The sequence below is a fragment of the Oncorhynchus clarkii genome, chromosome 6 (genome assembly GCF_045791955.1).
Source record: "Oncorhynchus clarkii lewisi isolate Uvic-CL-2024 chromosome 6, UVic_Ocla_1.0, whole genome shotgun sequence".
Taxonomy (NCBI): domain Eukaryota; kingdom Metazoa; phylum Chordata; class Actinopteri; order Salmoniformes; family Salmonidae; genus Oncorhynchus; species Oncorhynchus clarkii.
The window spans coordinates 18,150,929-18,168,823 of record NC_092152.1 but is presented as its reverse complement, the minus strand read 5'-3'; the positions used below and the strand labels follow the sequence as shown (position 1 = coordinate 18,168,823).

The window sequence follows — 17,895 nt, the reverse complement described above, 5'->3', positions numbered from 1 at the left end:
TCAGGGTTGTGTTCATGAAGAACCAGATGGAAAAAACAGACTGAAACAGGGAGGGACTAACTGGACCTTCTTGTTTTCTGCGGCAAACAAATTCAGCTAACGAGCCCGAATGTTCACAACCCAGGTCATTCACAGTTGAGTGAGACCAAATGCAAGGGATACGTTTGGATCACTGTTTCTCTCCCATGTCTTTGACCTATGACCTGGGTGGAGTTTTAACCTGCATGTTTTACTGTGATGTGTTTTAGGGCTGCTCCGCTGCCACTCTACTGAGAAGGTATCACGTCGCCATGACGGAGAAGGACACGCCTTCCTTGGCTGTGACCAAGGCTGCTCTGTCCTCGGGCTCAGAGAAGGGAGGAGGTGGAATTGGAGAGGGACAGCCTGATGCCAGTAGTACCTACTCTGATCTATCGGCACTGGCCAACCTGTTTGAGAGTGAGGAGGGCTCCCAGTCAACTCCGGACCTGCCCCAGGACCCTGCTCAGAATCTAGCCCGACCAGGCCAGCTGCAGCCAGGGGACGGCCGACAGAACCTCCGCATGAAGTTCCACGGTGCCTTTAAGAAGGGCATCTCCAACCCCATGGACTTGCTGGAGTCTACCATCTATGAGTCACCCGTGGTGACTGGCCCCAAGAAAGCCCCCATGGACTCACTCTTTGACTATGGTACCTACAGTCACACCAACAACAAGAAGCAAGGCAGGAAGAAGCTCCTACGAGGGTGAGGAGGTGCTTGTTATGGTGGCCACAGGGGTTCATGAGCTCATTAAACAACATGTAGAGTTAGGAGAAGCATAGTAGATCAATTCCGGGGTACAGCTGTAACCTACTGGGTTCGAACCCGGGTCTCCTGCACACCACAAAACTGTGTTAGCCCCTTGAGCTTAACGCCTATATATCAGCTCAGGGAGTCTTCAGGCGTCAGGCAAGGTTGTTCCTCATACAAATGTCTTTCACCTAACTATACACTGAGTGTACAAAACATTAAGGACACCTTCCTAATAGTTGCACCCCAACGTGTTCTCCTCAGAACAGCCTCAATTCGTCGGGGCATGGACTATACAATGTGTCGAAAGTGTTCCACAGGGATGCTGGCTCTTATTGAATCCAATGGATCTCACTATTGTGTGAAGTTGGCTGGTTGCCCTTTGGGTCGTGGAACATTCCTGATACACACGGGAAACTGTTGAGTGTGAAAAACCCAGCAGCGTTGCAGTTCTTGACACAAACCGGTGCGCCTGGCACCTACTACCACACCCTGTTCAAAGGCACTTAAATCATTTGTCTCAATCCATGTCTCAATTGTCTCAAGGCTTAAAAATCCTTCTTTAAAATGGCTCCTCCACTTAATCTACACTGATAGAAGGTGACATCAATAAGGGATCATAGCTTTCACCTGTTCAGCTGGTCAATCTATGTCATGGAAAGAGCAGATGTTTCTAACATTTTGTACACTCAGTGTACATAAACACCTAAAGTATGTGTTATACTGTACCAGTCCAAAGTTTGGACACACCTACTCATTCAAGGGTTTTTCTTTATTTATACTATTTTCTACATTGTAGAATAATAGTGAAGACATCAAAACTATGAAAGAACACATGGAATCATGTAGAAACCAAAAAAAGTGTTAAACAAATCAAAATATATGTTATATTTGAGATTCTTCAAAGTAGCCACCCTTTGTCTTGATGACAGCTTTGAGCACTCTTGGCATTAATTAAATTCAATTCAAGGGGCTTTATTGGCATGGAAAACATGTGTTAACATTGCCAAAACAAGTGAGATAGATAATATACAAAAGTGAAATAAACAATAAAAATGAACAGTAAACATTACACACACAGAAGTTTCAAAACAATAAAGACATTACAAATGTCATACTACGTATATATACAGTGTTGCAACGATGTACAAATGGTTAAGGGTACACAAGGGAAAATAAATAAGCATAAAAATGGGTTGTATTTACAATGGTGTTTGTTCTTCACTGGTTGCCCTTTTCTTGTGGCAACAGGTCACACATCTTGCTGCTGTGATGGCACACTGGGGAATTTCACCCAGTAGATATGGGAGTTTTCGAATTCTTTGTGGATCTGTGTAATCTGAGGGAAATATGTGTCTCTAATATGGTCATACATTGGACAGGAGGTCAGGAAGTGCAGCTCAGTTTCCACCTCATTTTGTGGGCAGTGTGCACATAGCCTGTCTTCTCTTGAGAGCCATGTCTGCCTACGGCGGCCTTTCTCAATGGCAAGGCTATGCTCACTGAGTCTGTACATAGTCAAAGCCTTCCTTAAGTTTGGGTCAGTCACAGTGGTCAGGTATTCTGCCACTATGTACTCTCTGTTTAGGGCCAAATAGCATTCTAGTTTGCTCTGTTTTTTTGTTAATTCTATCCAATGTGTCAAGTAATTATCTTTTTGTTTTCTCATGATTTGATTGGGTCTAATTGTGCTGCTGTCCTGGGGCTCTGGGGTGTGTTTGTGTTTGTGAACAGAGCCCCAGGACCAGCTTGCTTAGGGGACTCTTCTCCAGGTTCATCTCTCTGTAGGTGATGGCTTTGTTATCTTCTTGACGCACCCATCCCGTTAGCATGATCATTTTCATCAACACCCGCTGAATTGCAGCGGGTGACTTCAGATTCTAGTAGGGTGAGGCCGGGTGCTGCAGACTTTTCTAGTGCCCGCGCCAATTCATTGATATATATGTCGATATATGTTGATATATATATATATATATATGTCTCAGCTCACGGCCCTGTGGGAAGAAATGTGTGTGTTTTTTGCCAATTTTAACCGCACACTTGCATTATCTGAACCAGCTTCATGAGTAAGTGCTGAGCCCTTGTTGGCTGCCTTTCCTTCACTCTGGTCCAACTCATCCCAAACCATCTCAATTGGGTTGAGGTCAGGGGATTGTGGAGGGCTGGTCATCTGATGCAGCACTCCATCACTCTCCTTCTTGGTCAAATAGCTCATATACAGCCTGGAGGTATGTTTTGTCATTGTCCTGTTGAAAAATGAATGATAGTCCCACTAAGCCCAAACCAGATGGGATGGCGTATTGCTGCAGAATGCTGTGGTAGCCATGCTGGTTAAGTGTGCCTTGAATTGTAAATAAATCACAGACAGTGTCACCAGCAAAGCACCCCCACAACATCACACCTCCTCCTCCATGCTTCACGGTGGGAACCACACATGCGGAGATCATCCATTCACCTCCTCTGTGTCTCACAAAGAGACAGCAGTTGGAACCAAAAATCTCCAATTTGGACTCATCAGACCAAAGGACAGATTTCCACCAGTTTGATGTCCATTGCTCGTGTTTCTTGGCCCAAGCAAGTCTCCTCTTCTTATTGGTGTCCTTAGTAGTGTTTTTTTGTTGTTGCAGCAATTCGAGCATGAAGGTCTGATTCACGTAGTCTCCCCTGAACAGTTGATGTTGAGATGTGTCTGTTACTTGAATTCTGTGAAGCATTTATTTGGGCTGCAATTTCAGAGGCTGGTAACTCTATTGAACTTATCCTCTGCAGCAGAGGTAACTATTGGTTTTCCTTTCCTGTGGCAGGCCTCATGAGAGCTTGACTGACATTCACGTCTTAAACTGTCATTTCTCTTTGCGTATTTGAGCTGTTCTTGCCATAATATGGACCTGGTCTTTTACCAAATAGGGGTATCTTCTGTATACCACCCATATCTTGTCACAACACAACAAATTGGCTCAAATGCATTAAGGAAAGAAATTCCACAAACTAACTTTTAAGAAGGCACAGCTGTTAATTGAGATGCATTCCAGGTGACTACCTCATGCAAAGACTGTGCAAAGCTGTCATCAGGGCAAAGGGTGGCTACTTTGAAGAATCTCAAATATAAAATATATTTTGATTTGTTTAACACATTTTTGGTTACATGATTCCATATGTGTTATTTCATAGTTTTGATGTCTTCACTGCTATTCAACAATGTAGAAAATTTTAAAAATGAAAACCCTTGAATGAGTATGTGTGTCCAAACTTTTTACTAGTACTGTATGTGTATGTGTCTATGGTCCTACACAGTAAGACTGAGATGTCCTGCGATGAAGGTGTGGACCCTACAGGCTCAGATCCACCCATGGTGATTAAAGAGTTTAACCGCACGCTGCTCTTCGATGGCGTGTCACAGGCCGACCCAGAGGCCCTTTCAGGCCTGCTGGAGTACCTGCAGGGTCACGACAAGAGGCTCACTGACGAGGAGTTCAAAGGTGAGATGATCCCAGTGGTGGGTGGAGCCCTCTGGTGCCAAATAGGCTCATTTGAGACAAGAGATATGTCAGCTTTCACAGCCAAAGGCAGAAAGGACAGAGGAAAAGAGAGAGTGTGTATGTGTGCTGAAGGGGAGGGCTTAAGATGTCCTATTCTAGCTACTAAAATAGCATATGAACTTTGTCTCAAACATTTCCCCTCGGTTACAATCGTCTTATTCAAAGGGAAGCCTTACCTTTTAGTCCACTTAGCCCTGTGACTAACACCTTTAGTTTTTGTGTCATCCTGGAGTTTTGTCATGACTTCGTATAGTGATACTCGGTACAGATGTCTAAACAGACCTCTTTCTGCCCCTTGGGGTTCAACTCTGTCCTATCAGTATCCCCCCCTCCCTGTTGTTTTTGGCTCCAAACAGTAGAGAGAAGGAAGATACTGTGATGTCCGAGGTTTTGTCCTGCCAGTGGCGTGTCCAATGATAGCTTCCTGTTGGCTGTGTATGTATGGGGTGGGGCTTTATAACAGAGAGAAATCAGAGCAAACTCTCCCCTCTGGGAAGAAAAGGACTAAAGGGGGTTTGACAGACTAGCTAAAAGAAACTCAGCCCGAAAGTCAACAATAGAAGCAGACAACTTAGTGCTTTAACATTTGGGTTGGGTGTTCTGTTTCTCATGATTGAGGCGTTTCCATTTTCAGTGAAATGTCACGCAAGCTTCCCTTTCTTATCGCTAACGATTTATCACCGGTCTTTACTTCCTCTATTTTTGTGTTTGTGTCCCTAACCTCTTCCCCTTCTCTCAACTGGGAACCAGAGCCATGCTTTTAGAGAGTTGGGGCAATGCAGTTTCTGCATTTACATTACACAGCAACATTCTATAGTAGCCATGTTAGCTCCCCAATAACATTTACATGTGGAATATTTAAACAATGCTATGTTACTGAATGTCTAGAACAATATTCAACATTCTAAAAGTTGTCCTAACTCCAAATATAAGGACACAAGGCAAGACCCAAATGCAGACACAGGAAGCAGATGGTTGATATTTATTAATCCAAGGGGTAGGCAAAAGGTAGGTCGGGGACAGGCGAGAGTTCATAAACCGGGTCAGAGTCCAAAACAGTATCAGACAAAGGGCAGTCTCGAGGTCAGGCCAGGCAGGGGTTTAGTAAAAAGATTTGAGTCCAAACAGTACAAGGGGAGAGGCAGGCTTGAAAACAGAACAGCCAGAGTGGTCAGGCAGGGGTTCAGGTGTCAGGACAGGCAAGGGTCAAAACCAGGAGGACTTGAACCAAAAGAAACCGGGAAAAAATAAATAGGAGCAAGGTTGACTTGGTTGAAATATACACACACAGGGTATAATTAGCGACACCTGGAGGGGGTGGAGACAATCACAAGGCCAGATGAAACAGCTCAGGTTGTGACATATTTCAGAAATGGTTTATTAGCTGATTGCTTATGAACTTGGTGCTTGGTGTCACCCTGGTTGCAAGATAGTTTTTCACATTAACAATGCACTTTGCTGCAGCAAAGCATTTTTTAATTTTTTAAAATGTTCATTAATTCCCAGAACCGTACATGTCCACTCTGAGTATCATTAATAACCATCCTTTGTTTATTTTTTTTCCCAGAACCTTCTACAGGTAAGACGTGCCTGCCTAAAGCCCTTCTGAACCTGTACAACGGTCAGAATGACACCATCCCTCTGCTGATGAATATCGCAGAACAGACAGTCAACCTCCATGATTTCATCAACACACCCTTCAGAGATGTCTACTACAGAGGTGAGCTCTCTGCTAGTGATGGGAAATTCGTGAACAGCACATCACCAGTCTCTACTCATATTAGCGCTTCACTAAAAACACGGTCCTGATCATTAGGCACCAAATGAACTGAAACAGGGAGGGACTACTATCTGGACTTGGCCAATACAGATGCTCACGTTTGGTCTCCATTGCAAAACGTTTTAAAAAGTTTTCTGTTGCGTGCACTAATGAACATGACCCAGTACCGTAGGATCGTTTGAAGTAAATCCTATCCTTCTAATTGGATATTATCACCGGTACTATTGAAGTAAATCCTATCCTTCTAATTGGATATTATCACCGGTACTGTATGTCTATGATCTCATGTACCTGAAATAGGTGGCCTACTATGCAGCGAGAGACCAAATTATCGTGTGTGTGTGTGCGCGCACACTTTCACGCAAGTAGAAAAACATTTTGACTCACCTTACTTGAAGAGAAACGCCAATGCCATCCTCCTCTCTTTCATGTTGATGAAACGGTCTATCACTCTGTCATACAGTACATGCTTTTAGTTTTTGTTATCCTAGGCTACCTGGCTCAAATGCTTTCTTGCGAGCCTAACTTCCATTCATGGGAAACGTTAGCTAATTAACATTAGCCTTCTACATCTAGCTACAGTTGAAGTCGGAAGTTTGCATACACCTTACACACCATACACATTTAAACTCAGTTTTTCACAATTCCTGACATTTAATCCTAGTAAAAATTCCCTGTCTTGGGTCAGTTAAGATCACCACTTTATTTTAAGAATGTGAAATGTCAGAATAATAGAAGAGTGATTTATTTCAGCTTTAATTTCTTTCATCACATTCCCAGTGGGTCAGAAGTTTACATACACTCAATTAGTAATTGGTAGCATTGCCTTATAAATGGTTTAACTTGGGTCAAACATTTTGGGTAGCCTTCCACAAGCTTCTCACAATAAGTTGGGTGAATTATGGCCCATTCCTTCTGACAGAGCTGGTGTAACTGAGTCATGTTTGTAGGCCTCCTTGCTTGCAACATGCTTTTTCAGTTCTGCCCACACATTTTCTATAGGATTGAGGTCAGGGCTTTGTGATGGCCACTACAATACCTTGACTTTGTTGTCCTTAAGCCATTTTGACACAACTTTGGAAGTATGCTTGGGGTCATTGTCCATTTGGAAGACCCATTTGCGACCAAGCTTTAACTTCCTGACTGATGTCTTGAGATGTAGCTTAAATATATCCACACAATTTTCCTACCCCATGATGCCATCTATTTTGTGAAGTGCACCAGTCCCTCCTGCAGCAAAGCACCCCTACAACATGATGCTGCCACCCTCGTGCTTCACGGTTGGGATGGTGTTCTTTGGTTTGCAAGCGTCACCCTTTTTCCTCCAAACATAACAATGGTCATTATGGCCAAACAGTTATATTTGTTTCATCAGACCAGAGGACATTTCTCCAAAAACTACGATCTTTGTCCCCATGTGCAGTTGCAAACCGTAGTATGGCTTTTTTATGGCAGTTTTGGAGCAGTGGTTTCTTCCTTGCTGAGCGGCCTTTCAGGTTATGTCGATATAGGACTCGTTTTACTGTGGATATACATACTTTTGTACCTGTTTCCTCCAGCATCTTCACAAGATCCTTTGCTGTTGTTCTGGAATTGATTTGCACTTTTCGCACCAAAGTACGTTCAACTCTAGGAGACAGAACGAGTCTCCTTCCTGAGCAGTATGACGGCTGAGTGGTCCCATGGTGTTTATACTTGTGTACTCTTGTTTGTGCAGATGAACGTGGTACCTTCAGGCATTTGGAAATTGCTCCCAAGGATGAACCAGACTTGTGGAGGTCTACAATTTTTTTCTGAGGTCTTGGCTGATTTATTTAGATTTTCCCATGATGTCAAGAAAAGAGGCACTGAGTTTGAAGGTAGACCTTGAAATACATCCACAGGTACACCTCCAGTTGACTCAAATTATGTCAATTAGCCTATCAGAAGCTTCTAAAGCCATGACATCATTTTCTGAAATGTTCCAAGCTGTTTAAAGGCACAGTCAACTTAGTGTATGTAAACTTCTGACCCACTGGAATTGTGATACAGTGAGTTATAAGTTAAATAATCTGTCTGTAAACAATTGTTGGTAAAATGACTTGTGTCATGCATAAAGTTGATGTCCTAACCAACTTGCCAAAACTATAGTTTGTTAACAAGAAATTTGTGGAGTGGTTGAAAAACAGGTTTTAATGACTCCAACCTAAGTGTATGTAAACTTCCGACTTCAACTGTACATATTGAACTGTCATCCTCTCAGGCATGAGGCACAACAATGTATGAATTAATGGTTGGATCAGAATCGCCGTTATAATCATTGGCCAGTACGGAGAATTAAATAAAACCACAAGACCAAATCTCTGTCTCCAGCTATGGCTAATTTAGGAAAGGGACAATTTTAGCTAGCTGGCTAGCTAGCCACCGTAGGACAAAAACACAATGACATGCAACAATTCAAGTTTTTCTCTCAATGACATGTGATCCCAATGGAGTTTGATAGGAGTGACTCCAAATTCAAGCTGGATTCCCTTGACACTTTATTTTGTTGCGCCAGGATCATTCACTGTTGAGCTCGCTCAGTTTAGCTTAACACTGATTGGCAATTTTTTTTATACTGTACTTTTTTTTGTCAAGGGATGCCAGATGATCGCCGGCTTCCCTTGTCTTCAATGCTATGGGTGGCAACAATGTCATACTCGTTTGGACCAGACAGCATCAGATATATGGCCTACAGGAAGAGAGACATAGGGGCGCTGTATCGCTCGCTCTGATTCTTTCTCCTGTGAGAACATTCAGCCTCATCCGATTGAGGGAAAATGATGAAACACAGCGAGACAAAAGATAAATTATAGATTTTTTTTCTAAATTGGTCAATTTTTGGGGGTAGGGCCTGGCTTCCCTTGGCATTCATGAACCGCCCCTGGTGTTGACTGACTCGTGTGTGTCGCTAGGCCAGACGGCGCTCCACATCGCCATCGAGAGGCGCTGTAAGCAGTATGTGGAGCTGCTGGTGGAGAAAGGGGCAGATGTCCACGCCCAGGCCCGCGGACGCTTCTTCCAACCCAGGGACGAGGGGGGCTACTTCTACTTTGGTAAGACACCACAACGGTAGAATCAGATCTGATCCATTCTACTGTCTACAGAAGCTCTTTGTGGTCCTCATCGGACTATGTAAGATTCAGATTCAGGAGGTAATATTTATTACCATACCAAGAACCGAAGTCCTCAGTCAGCAGGAGCTTAATCAAATCATGCTTTATTTATACAGCATATTTCAGACATTGAATGTAATGTTTCAGACAATATCCTTCAAATAAAAAAATCTGAAAAGAAAAAAATAAATATTTACTACACAGCAAACAAGAATATCAATAAAAACGGAATGACTAAAAAGCACCCTAAGGAATAGCAAAGCTAAAAATATGCATTTTAAGACCTCTTTTATATATGCTTAAAGTGACAGTACAGTGCAGGAGTTTGGTTTAATCACATCATGAGACTTCTCAGGTATCCATTTGGTGCTATGTATACTAAGTCATGCCATCCTAGTCTATTATTGAACGTTGGCAGTATTTCGATACTAGTAAAGTCATATTCTATTCCTCATGGTTTTCAATGACGTGTGTTGTTTTACATGACAGGGGGCCCTTGGTTCCCCACACAGTAAAACAGTGGTTTTCTAGCTATCTCAGTGAGTCTTTATTGTACATGCCCAAAGGTTTGGGCTATAAAGACTGGATCGCTGCACAGTAGGATAACTTAGAATAAATATGTACTGGATCACAGCTAAGGTATTGCTTAGTTTCTCTTGTAAAACGCTTTCAGTTGCCATGGTAAAATGAACTGACATTTGAGGCCACCTTTCCCTTTTTACGTTGCTGTTTTGGGCTGGGCAAACACATTCAGGATAGTTCGATGGGCCAATGATAAACTACTGTAACCACCCAAAACTAGTCTGAAGTCATCAAAACGATAATTCTTAGTAGTCATCTCCAGAAAATGAAAAGAAAACATGTCACAAGTTCAACAAGTATTTCTGAGTAGTTTGGGGAAAGGTCTGTGTCTTGCTGTGGAAGAAAAGCAAACATACTCACTCGACTTCAGACGGGTGGGTTGCCCTTGCCTTGCTGACGTCACCGAGGTTGCTGGCCGAGAGTACATTGACAGAAAGCCTCCAAATTAAACTCACTCCATACTGCCCTCTGCTGATTGGACAGTATCCCTGAAACTCTCAACCCTGAACCCAACATTCGACTATAGCCAGAGTAGACTAGCCTACATGCCATTCACCTCAACTAGACCTTCCAGCCTCAAGTTCAATAAACTAATTTTCACACTATCCTTTCAAACCGAACTGCACTGTGCTGGCTCGGATATGTTACCTTGCTTGACATTGTTCTTTCCAGCACTGTGTCAGCAACTATGGTGGATACGTAACCAGGCCTGTGCAGTACCCTACAGCTCGGCTTGGCTCAGGGATGTGAAAGGGCTATAAAGGAGATGGAGGGAGAGGCAGATAAAGAGATACAGGTAGAAAGAGAGAAGATTTTAGTAGGCAAATATATACCCAAAATACTCTCTACTGTTAATGTATTAATGCATTCAATTCCATGCTCATCACCCGAGGGATGATATCCAGTTGCACTAAGTGCGACTGTCATTCCCAAATCATTCCCAAATCCCGGTGTGTCTCTGGCACAGTGCTAGTCATTCGCTACGGAGCTTTGTGCTGAGGTGAACAGGAAACCTGGCAGAGAGGCGACAGCTAATGTGATTTAGCGCTATACTAACACTCAACGAGCACCCATGCAAATTCATGAAGAGGAGCGTTTCCCATGCGAGGTGACAGGCTAATCTGTCACCCATGGCAACAGCTTGTTTTCAGCAGCTGCTTTTGGCACATTGGTTTCAATACATGGGCCACTCCCTCAGACAAGTGGTACTAATTGGGCTCTTTTCGTTGCAAGAATTTAAGTCCAATCTTTGATCCACGTATAGGGAGCATTGCAAAGACATGCTTAAAGTGGTTTGCTGTTTCACATTAACTTTTCATGAACACATAAACTTCAATTCCTGGAGTGGATAGAGACTGCCTGAGTACCAGGTCAGTGGGGTTTGCACATTTGGGACTTTTCTATTGGTTCCATTGTAAAAGGGGATCCTTTTGATGTATGTGCTTGTTGCTGTATGTCTCTGACGGTATCTCTTTGGCCAGGCGAGCTGCCTCTGTCGCTGGCAGCGTGCACCAACCAGCCAAACATGGTACACTACCTGACCGAGAACGCCCACAAGAAAGCCGACCTTAGACGGCAGGACTCACGTGGTAATACTGTGCTGCACGCCCTGGTGCACATCGCCGACAACACTCGGGACAACACCCGCTTCCTCACTAAGATGTATGACCTGCTGCTGACCAAGTGTGCCAAGCTCTACCCAGAAGGCAGTCTGGAGGACGTGCACAACAACGACGGCATGTCGCCCCTCATGATGGCGGCCAAACTGGGAAAAATCGGGGTGAGATTGAGAACGAACACATATCACGTGTATGTGGAACTATAATCTTAAAGGGATATTTTGAGTAACATTAGCAATGCCAATGGGAATGCTTTTGCGTAGCGCTTCAAGGGGTTAGGTATTGTACTATCGACCGAAAAATATAATCACATCCATTATAAAATAAACAAAAAAGGTAAACTTTTTAATTATTATTTTCTCCAAGGTTTTCCAGCACATAATTCGCAGGGAGATCAAGAACGAGGAGGCGCGTCACCTCTCGCGGAAGTTTAAGGACTGGGCGTACGGTCCCGTGTACTCCTCCCTGTACGACCTCTCCTCCCTGGACACCTGTGGAGAGGAGGTGTCCGTGCTAGAGATCCTGGTCTACAACAGCCGCATTGAGGTGTGTGATACGCGGCTGAGCTAAAGCCTGGGCTTTAAAGCTCTGGGAGCTAACTCAAGTCTTCAGTGTATGTTTTGTGGCTAAGCATATGAGGTGGGGCATGATAGACAGGGTCTACGTGTGTTTTCTATCTGTACCTGTAATAGATGTTTTACTGAGAGAAAGGGAGAGCCATTATAGTCCTAGGAAAGATGGAAGATGATGTCTCTTTCACACCATACTCACTTACCATTAGTGCATGTTTTCCTGCACTGTCCACAGAATCGCCATGAGATGCTGGCTGTGGAGCCCATCAACGAGCTGCTGAGAGCCAAGTGGCAGAAGTTTGCTGCCGTCACCTTCTACATCAGTGTTGTGTCCTACCTGTTGACCATGATCATCTTCACCCTGGTGGCCTACTACCGCCCATCCCAGGGAACGGTACGTATGTGCCCAACAACTATCATACAAATACAAAAAATGTATGCATTTATACAATGTATGAAAGTGTTGGCCAAGTGGCATTATTATTATATTACTATACGTATACTGTGAAACCCATACTGTTGTCACCACCAGCAAAGATTTAACTCTGTTTGTCCCCACCCAGCCTCCGTACCCCTATACCACCAACACAGACTACCTGCGTATGGTAGGGGAGATTGTCACCCTGTGCTCTGGAGTCTTTTTCTTCCTCACCAATGTGAGTTTTTCCTTCCGGTTGAAGCATCCAATCAGTCAGACAGCTTTGAATGTTGACTCTACAATAAACAACTTCTTTCAAAGATGCCTCAATGTGTACACAAACATACACTTTTGCTATAAATCTTAGATCTACCCTGTAAATGTATCTTGTTCTTTCTTGATTCATTGAATCAATCAATTCCTCTCTCTCCCCCCGCTTTGTAGATTAAGGACCTCTTACTGAAGAAATGCCCTGCGGTGAACTCACTATTTGTCAATGGATCTTTTCAACTGCTCTAGTAAGACTCCAGCCCCCCCCCCCCCCCCCCCCCACCTCCTCTGTAGCTCCCTCTGGCTTGTACTCAAGGCTTATTTCTCATCCTCTTTTAATTGAGTCCTCTAATGAATTCCACATTAAAGCCTCCATTTCCCTGGTACATTTTATAGTTTACATCTTCTTTAATTAAACCTACGACCCCATCAAAGAGCAGAGGATTTTCCAGCGCCGCTCCTAAGCATGTTTGTTTTCATCATTAGTGCTGCGTCTGCGAGGGCCTACACGGTGTGCCCGTTAAATGCCAAACGGCATTCCCGTGTAGGTAGGAGAATGATTATTTTATTTATTTAAACCTTTATGACGGCCTAGGAACAGAGGGTTAACAGCCTTTTTCAGGAGCAGAACGACAGATTTTTACCTTGTCAGCTCAGGGATTCGATCTAGCAACCTTTTGGTTACCTTTCGGTTACTGGCACAACGCTCTAATATTATTGTACAACATGTATCTTGTACATTTCGGTCCGTTTTCTTCCATTTGGGGCAAATGAACACGGCCCAACTCTTCTATATATTTTTTAGCTTCATCTACTCTTTGCTGGTGATAGTGACTGCGGCCCTCTACCTGTCGGGTATCGAGGCCTATGTGGCTGTGATGGTGTTTGCGTTGGTCCTGGGCTGGATGAACACTCTCTACTTCACCAGAGGCCTGAAGCTCACCGGCACCTACAGCATCATGATACAGAAGGTATCAACTCCTTCACTCTTTCATCCATCACGTTGAATGAATGTGAATGTGGACTTCTTTGGATACTAGATGGCAGATCACAATTTATCCTTCTTCTTTGGCTCTCAGATTCTCTTCAAAGATTTGTTCCGGTTTCTGCTGGTCTACCTGCTCTTCATGATTGGATACGCATCAGGTACAGTGTCCTCTACTCAGCACTTCTTCCTCTCAGCAGTCTGATGACCAGTTGAAACAGAAGAGAACTTCCCTCATCTCCTCATGTCTCCCATCTCCTCCCCAGCTCTAGTGTCCCTCCTGACAGTGTGCCCCGGGCCGGAAGAGGTGTGTCCAGAGAAAGGTGGCTGCCCCACATACCCCCAGTGCCGGGACACTAACACCTTCAGCAAATTCCTGTTGGACCTGTTCAAACTGACCATCGGGATGGGCGATCTGGACATGGTCAGCAGGACTCAGTACCCGGCTGTCTTCCTCATCCTGCTGGTCACCTACATCATCCTCAGTTTTGTTCTACTGCTCAACATGTTGATCGCTCTGATGGGAGAGACGGTGAGCCAGGTGTCCAAAGAGAGCAAGAAGATCTGGAAGCTGCAGGTGAGTGAGGAGGATAGCTGATGGACAGCTAGGTTCCCTAGAATTCATTAGGGCACATTGTAGTAAATGTTGTGCAACAGAAAACAAAAAACTATAATTTCTTATTGGACAGAAAGTGGAGAAAATCAGCTTTCTTTTTGGGGCCTAATTAACACAACCTTGTTATCCTCTGTTGACGGCATTATGCACAGTGCATCGTCTAGGCAGAGCCACATTATATTATGAAAGACACAAATACATGTCGGTTGACGTTCTGTTTTAACGACAGTGGGCTACGACCATCCTGGACATCGAGCGCTCCTTCCCTGTGTGTCTGCGGAAGTCCTTTCGGTCTGGGGAGATGGTGACAGTGGGGAAGAACTGGGACGGCACCCCTGACTGCCGCTGGTGCTTCAGGTACAGTCACTTCTCTGGACTCTCACCCCTCTCTGCACTAAAGAAATGTGTCTGATTGGTCAGTCAGACAGCCCAGTGTCTTCTTTTGTGATATGCTATATTTTCTGAAAAAAGTTATTCTTTGGGCCTCCTGAGTGGTGCGTCTTGACCGGGAGTCCCAAAGGGCGACGCACAGTTGGCCAAGCGTAGACCGTGTTAGGGGAGGGTTTGGCCAGGGGGGCTTTACTTGGCTCATTGCGCTCTAGCAACTCCTTGTAACAGGCCAGGCGCCTGCAGGCTGACTTCGGTCGTCAGTTGAACAGTGTTTCCTCTGACACATTGGTGTGGCTGGCTTCCGGGTTAAGCGGGCGGGTGTTAAGGGCTTGGCGGGTGACTCGACCTTCGCGGTTTGGCGGGTCATGTTTCGGAGGGCGCATGACAAACATCTTCTAATGCAAACATCTTCTGTGGTCACCCAGGGTGGATGAGGTCAACTGGTGCCACTGGAATCAGAACCTGGCCATAATCAACGAAGACCCAGGCAAGAACGTAACAGAGACCCTCCAAACCTCCAGTACAGTTCATCAAACTGTCCGTGGCCTGAGGAGAGGTGAGACTCTTCTACTTGGTTTCTAATAAATGCTCACACAGTTTACAAAGACAAATGTACAGTGTATAAGGGCAAGGTAAATCACATTAGCCAACCTTTGACCTTTGTTCCCCAACCTCCTGTAGATCGTTGGTCCACGATGGTGCCGCGGGTTATGGAGCAGAATAAAAGGCAGCAACCACGGGATCTAGTATTGGAAATGGAGCCACTGACCTCCAGACATTGAACCTGTGCAGGGCCAATGGGGGGCCCCGGGTCCTTAAGAACACCCTGCAGATCGGAGGTCATCATACTCAAACGGACAAAAAAGTGTTGGGCCACAAAGTTTGCCACTTTGCACAAAACTCTGTTGCCAAAACGATGTATTTAAGTATTATAAGAAAATCGAACAGATTTTTAGAACGTTATGAATCTAACGTATGTTCAAGCCAACCATTCATTGCTCTAAATAGGATTCTACTTGATGGTATTAACTCAGGGGGAAGGTGCATCTTTACCTGGTCGCTGGTTCGAATCCCCGAGTTGACTAGGTGAAAAATCTGTTAATGTGCCTTGAGCTAGGCACCTGTATGTACAGTTGAAGTTGGAAGTTTACATACACCTTAGCCAAATACATTTAAACTCAGTTTTTCACAATTCCTGACATTTAATCCTCGTAAAAAATCCCTGTCTTAGGTCAGTTAGGATCACCACTTTATTTTAAGAATGTGGAATGTCAGAATAAGAGTAGAGAGAATTATTTATTTCAGCTTTAATTTCTTTCATCACATTCCCAGTGGGTCAGAAGTTTACATACACTCAATTAGTATTTTGTAGCATTGCCTTTAAATTGTTTAACTTGGGTCAAACGTTTTTTGGTAGCCTTCCACAAACTTCACACAATAAGTTGGGTGAATTTTGGCCCATTCCTCCTGACAGAGGTGGTGTAACTGAGTCAGGTTTGTAGGCCTCCATGCTCGCACACGCTTTTTCAGTTCGGCCCACACATTTTCTATAGGTTTGAGGTCAGGGCTTTGTGATGGCCAATACCTTGACTTTGTTGTCCTTAAGCCATTTTGCCACAACTTTGGAAGTATGCTTGGGGTCATTGTCCCTTTGGAAGACCCATTTGCGACCAAGCTTTAACTTCCTGACTGATGTCTTGAGATGTTGCTATAATATATCCACATAATTTTCCTCCCTCATGATGCCATCAATTTTGTGAAGTGCGTCTCCTTCCTGAGCGATCTGACAGCTGCGTGGTTCTATGGTGTTTATACTTGCGTACTATTGTTTGTACAGATGAATGTGGTACCTTCAGGCTTTGGGAAATTGCTCCCAAGAATGAACCAGACTTGTGGAGGTCTACATTTTTTTGGGCTGATTTGTTTTGATTTTTCCATGATGACAAGCAAAGAGGCACTGGGTTTGAAGGTAGGCCTTGAAATACATCCACAGGTACACCTCCAATTGACTCAAATGATGTCAATTAGCCTATCAGAAGCTTCTGACGCCATGACATCATTTTCAGGAATTTTACAAGCTGTTTAAAGGCACAGTCATCTTAGTGTATGTAAACTTCTGACCAACTGGAATTGTGATACAGTGAATTATAAATGAAAAAATCTGTCTGTAAACAATTGTTGGAAAAATTTCCTAACCGACTTGCCAAAATTATAGTTTGTTCACAAAAAAATTGTGGAGTGGTTGGAAAACTAGTTTTAATGACTCCAATATATGTATGACTCCAACGTATGTATGTACAGTTGAAGTTGGAAGTTAATACACATAGGTTGGAGTCATTAAAACTTGTTTTTCAACCACTCCACAAATTTCTTGTTTACAAACTATAGTTTTGGCAAGTCGGTTAGGACATCTACTTTGTGCATGACACAAGTCATTTTTCCAACAACCAAATCATGCACCCAGGGGGAGCCCCAGGACCGAGTTTGGGAAACCCTGTACTAAAAGACACACAACTAGAGTTATTGTTATACAGTGCCTTCGGAAAGTATTCAGACCCCTTGACTTTTTCCACGTTTTGTTAAGTTTAAAAAAATCTACACACAATACCCCATAATGACAAAGCGAAAACAGTTTTTTGAAAATGTTGCTAATTTATTAAAAATAAAAAACAGAAATACCTTATTTACATAAGTATTCAGACCCTTTGCTATGAGACTCGATATTGAGCTCCGGTGCATCCTGTTTCCATTGATCATCCTTGAGATGTTTCTACAACTTGATTGGAGTCCACCTGTGGTAAATTCAATTGATGGGACATGATTTGGAAAGGCACACACCTGTCTAAGGTCCCGCAGTTGACAGTGCATGTCAGCGCAAAAACCAAGCCGTGAGGTTGAAGAAATTGTGTTGAGGTACCTATCTGGAAAAGGATACAAAACATTTCTGCACCATTGAAGGTCCCCAAGAACACAGTGGCCTCCATCATTCTTAAATGGAAGAAGTTTGGAACCACCAAGACTCCTAGAGCTGGCCAAACTGAGCAATAAGTTTGGTAGAAGGGCCTTGGTCAGGGAGGTGACCAAGAACCCAATGGTCACTCTGACAGAGTTCCAGAGTTACTTTGTGGAGATGGGAGAAACTTCCATCTCTGCAGCACTCCACCAATCAGGCCTTTATGGTAGAGTGGCCTGACGGAAGTCAGTGAAAGGCACATGACAGC

The 17,895-nt window shown here is 43.9% G+C and overlaps 1 protein-coding gene across 1 annotated transcript in view; it reads left to right on the top strand.

The window, feature by feature from the left end:
- The window catches only part of LOC139410688 (transient receptor potential cation channel subfamily V member 4-like), a 31,095-nt gene extending 13,741 nt beyond the window's left edge, over positions 1-17,354 (top strand). The window contains exons 2-16 of the mRNA XM_071156088.1: positions 249-724; positions 4,064-4,248; positions 5,876-6,028; positions 9,022-9,162; positions 11,286-11,584; positions 11,790-11,969; positions 12,231-12,389; positions 12,559-12,651; positions 12,858-12,931; positions 13,489-13,654; positions 13,763-13,829; positions 13,935-14,245; positions 14,514-14,641; positions 15,100-15,230; positions 15,356-17,354. Coding sequence (XP_071012189.1) covers positions 291-724; positions 4,064-4,248; positions 5,876-6,028; positions 9,022-9,162; positions 11,286-11,584; positions 11,790-11,969; positions 12,231-12,389; positions 12,559-12,651; positions 12,858-12,931; positions 13,489-13,654; positions 13,763-13,829; positions 13,935-14,245; positions 14,514-14,641; positions 15,100-15,230; positions 15,356-15,456 — 2,622 coding nt within the window. The 5' untranslated portion in view covers positions 249-290 and the 3' untranslated portion in view covers positions 15,457-17,354. The remainder of the gene's footprint in view (positions 1-248; positions 725-4,063; positions 4,249-5,875; positions 6,029-9,021; positions 9,163-11,285; positions 11,585-11,789; positions 11,970-12,230; positions 12,390-12,558; positions 12,652-12,857; positions 12,932-13,488; positions 13,655-13,762; positions 13,830-13,934; positions 14,246-14,513; positions 14,642-15,099; positions 15,231-15,355) is intronic.
- Positions 17,355-17,895: the final 541 nt, after the last annotated feature.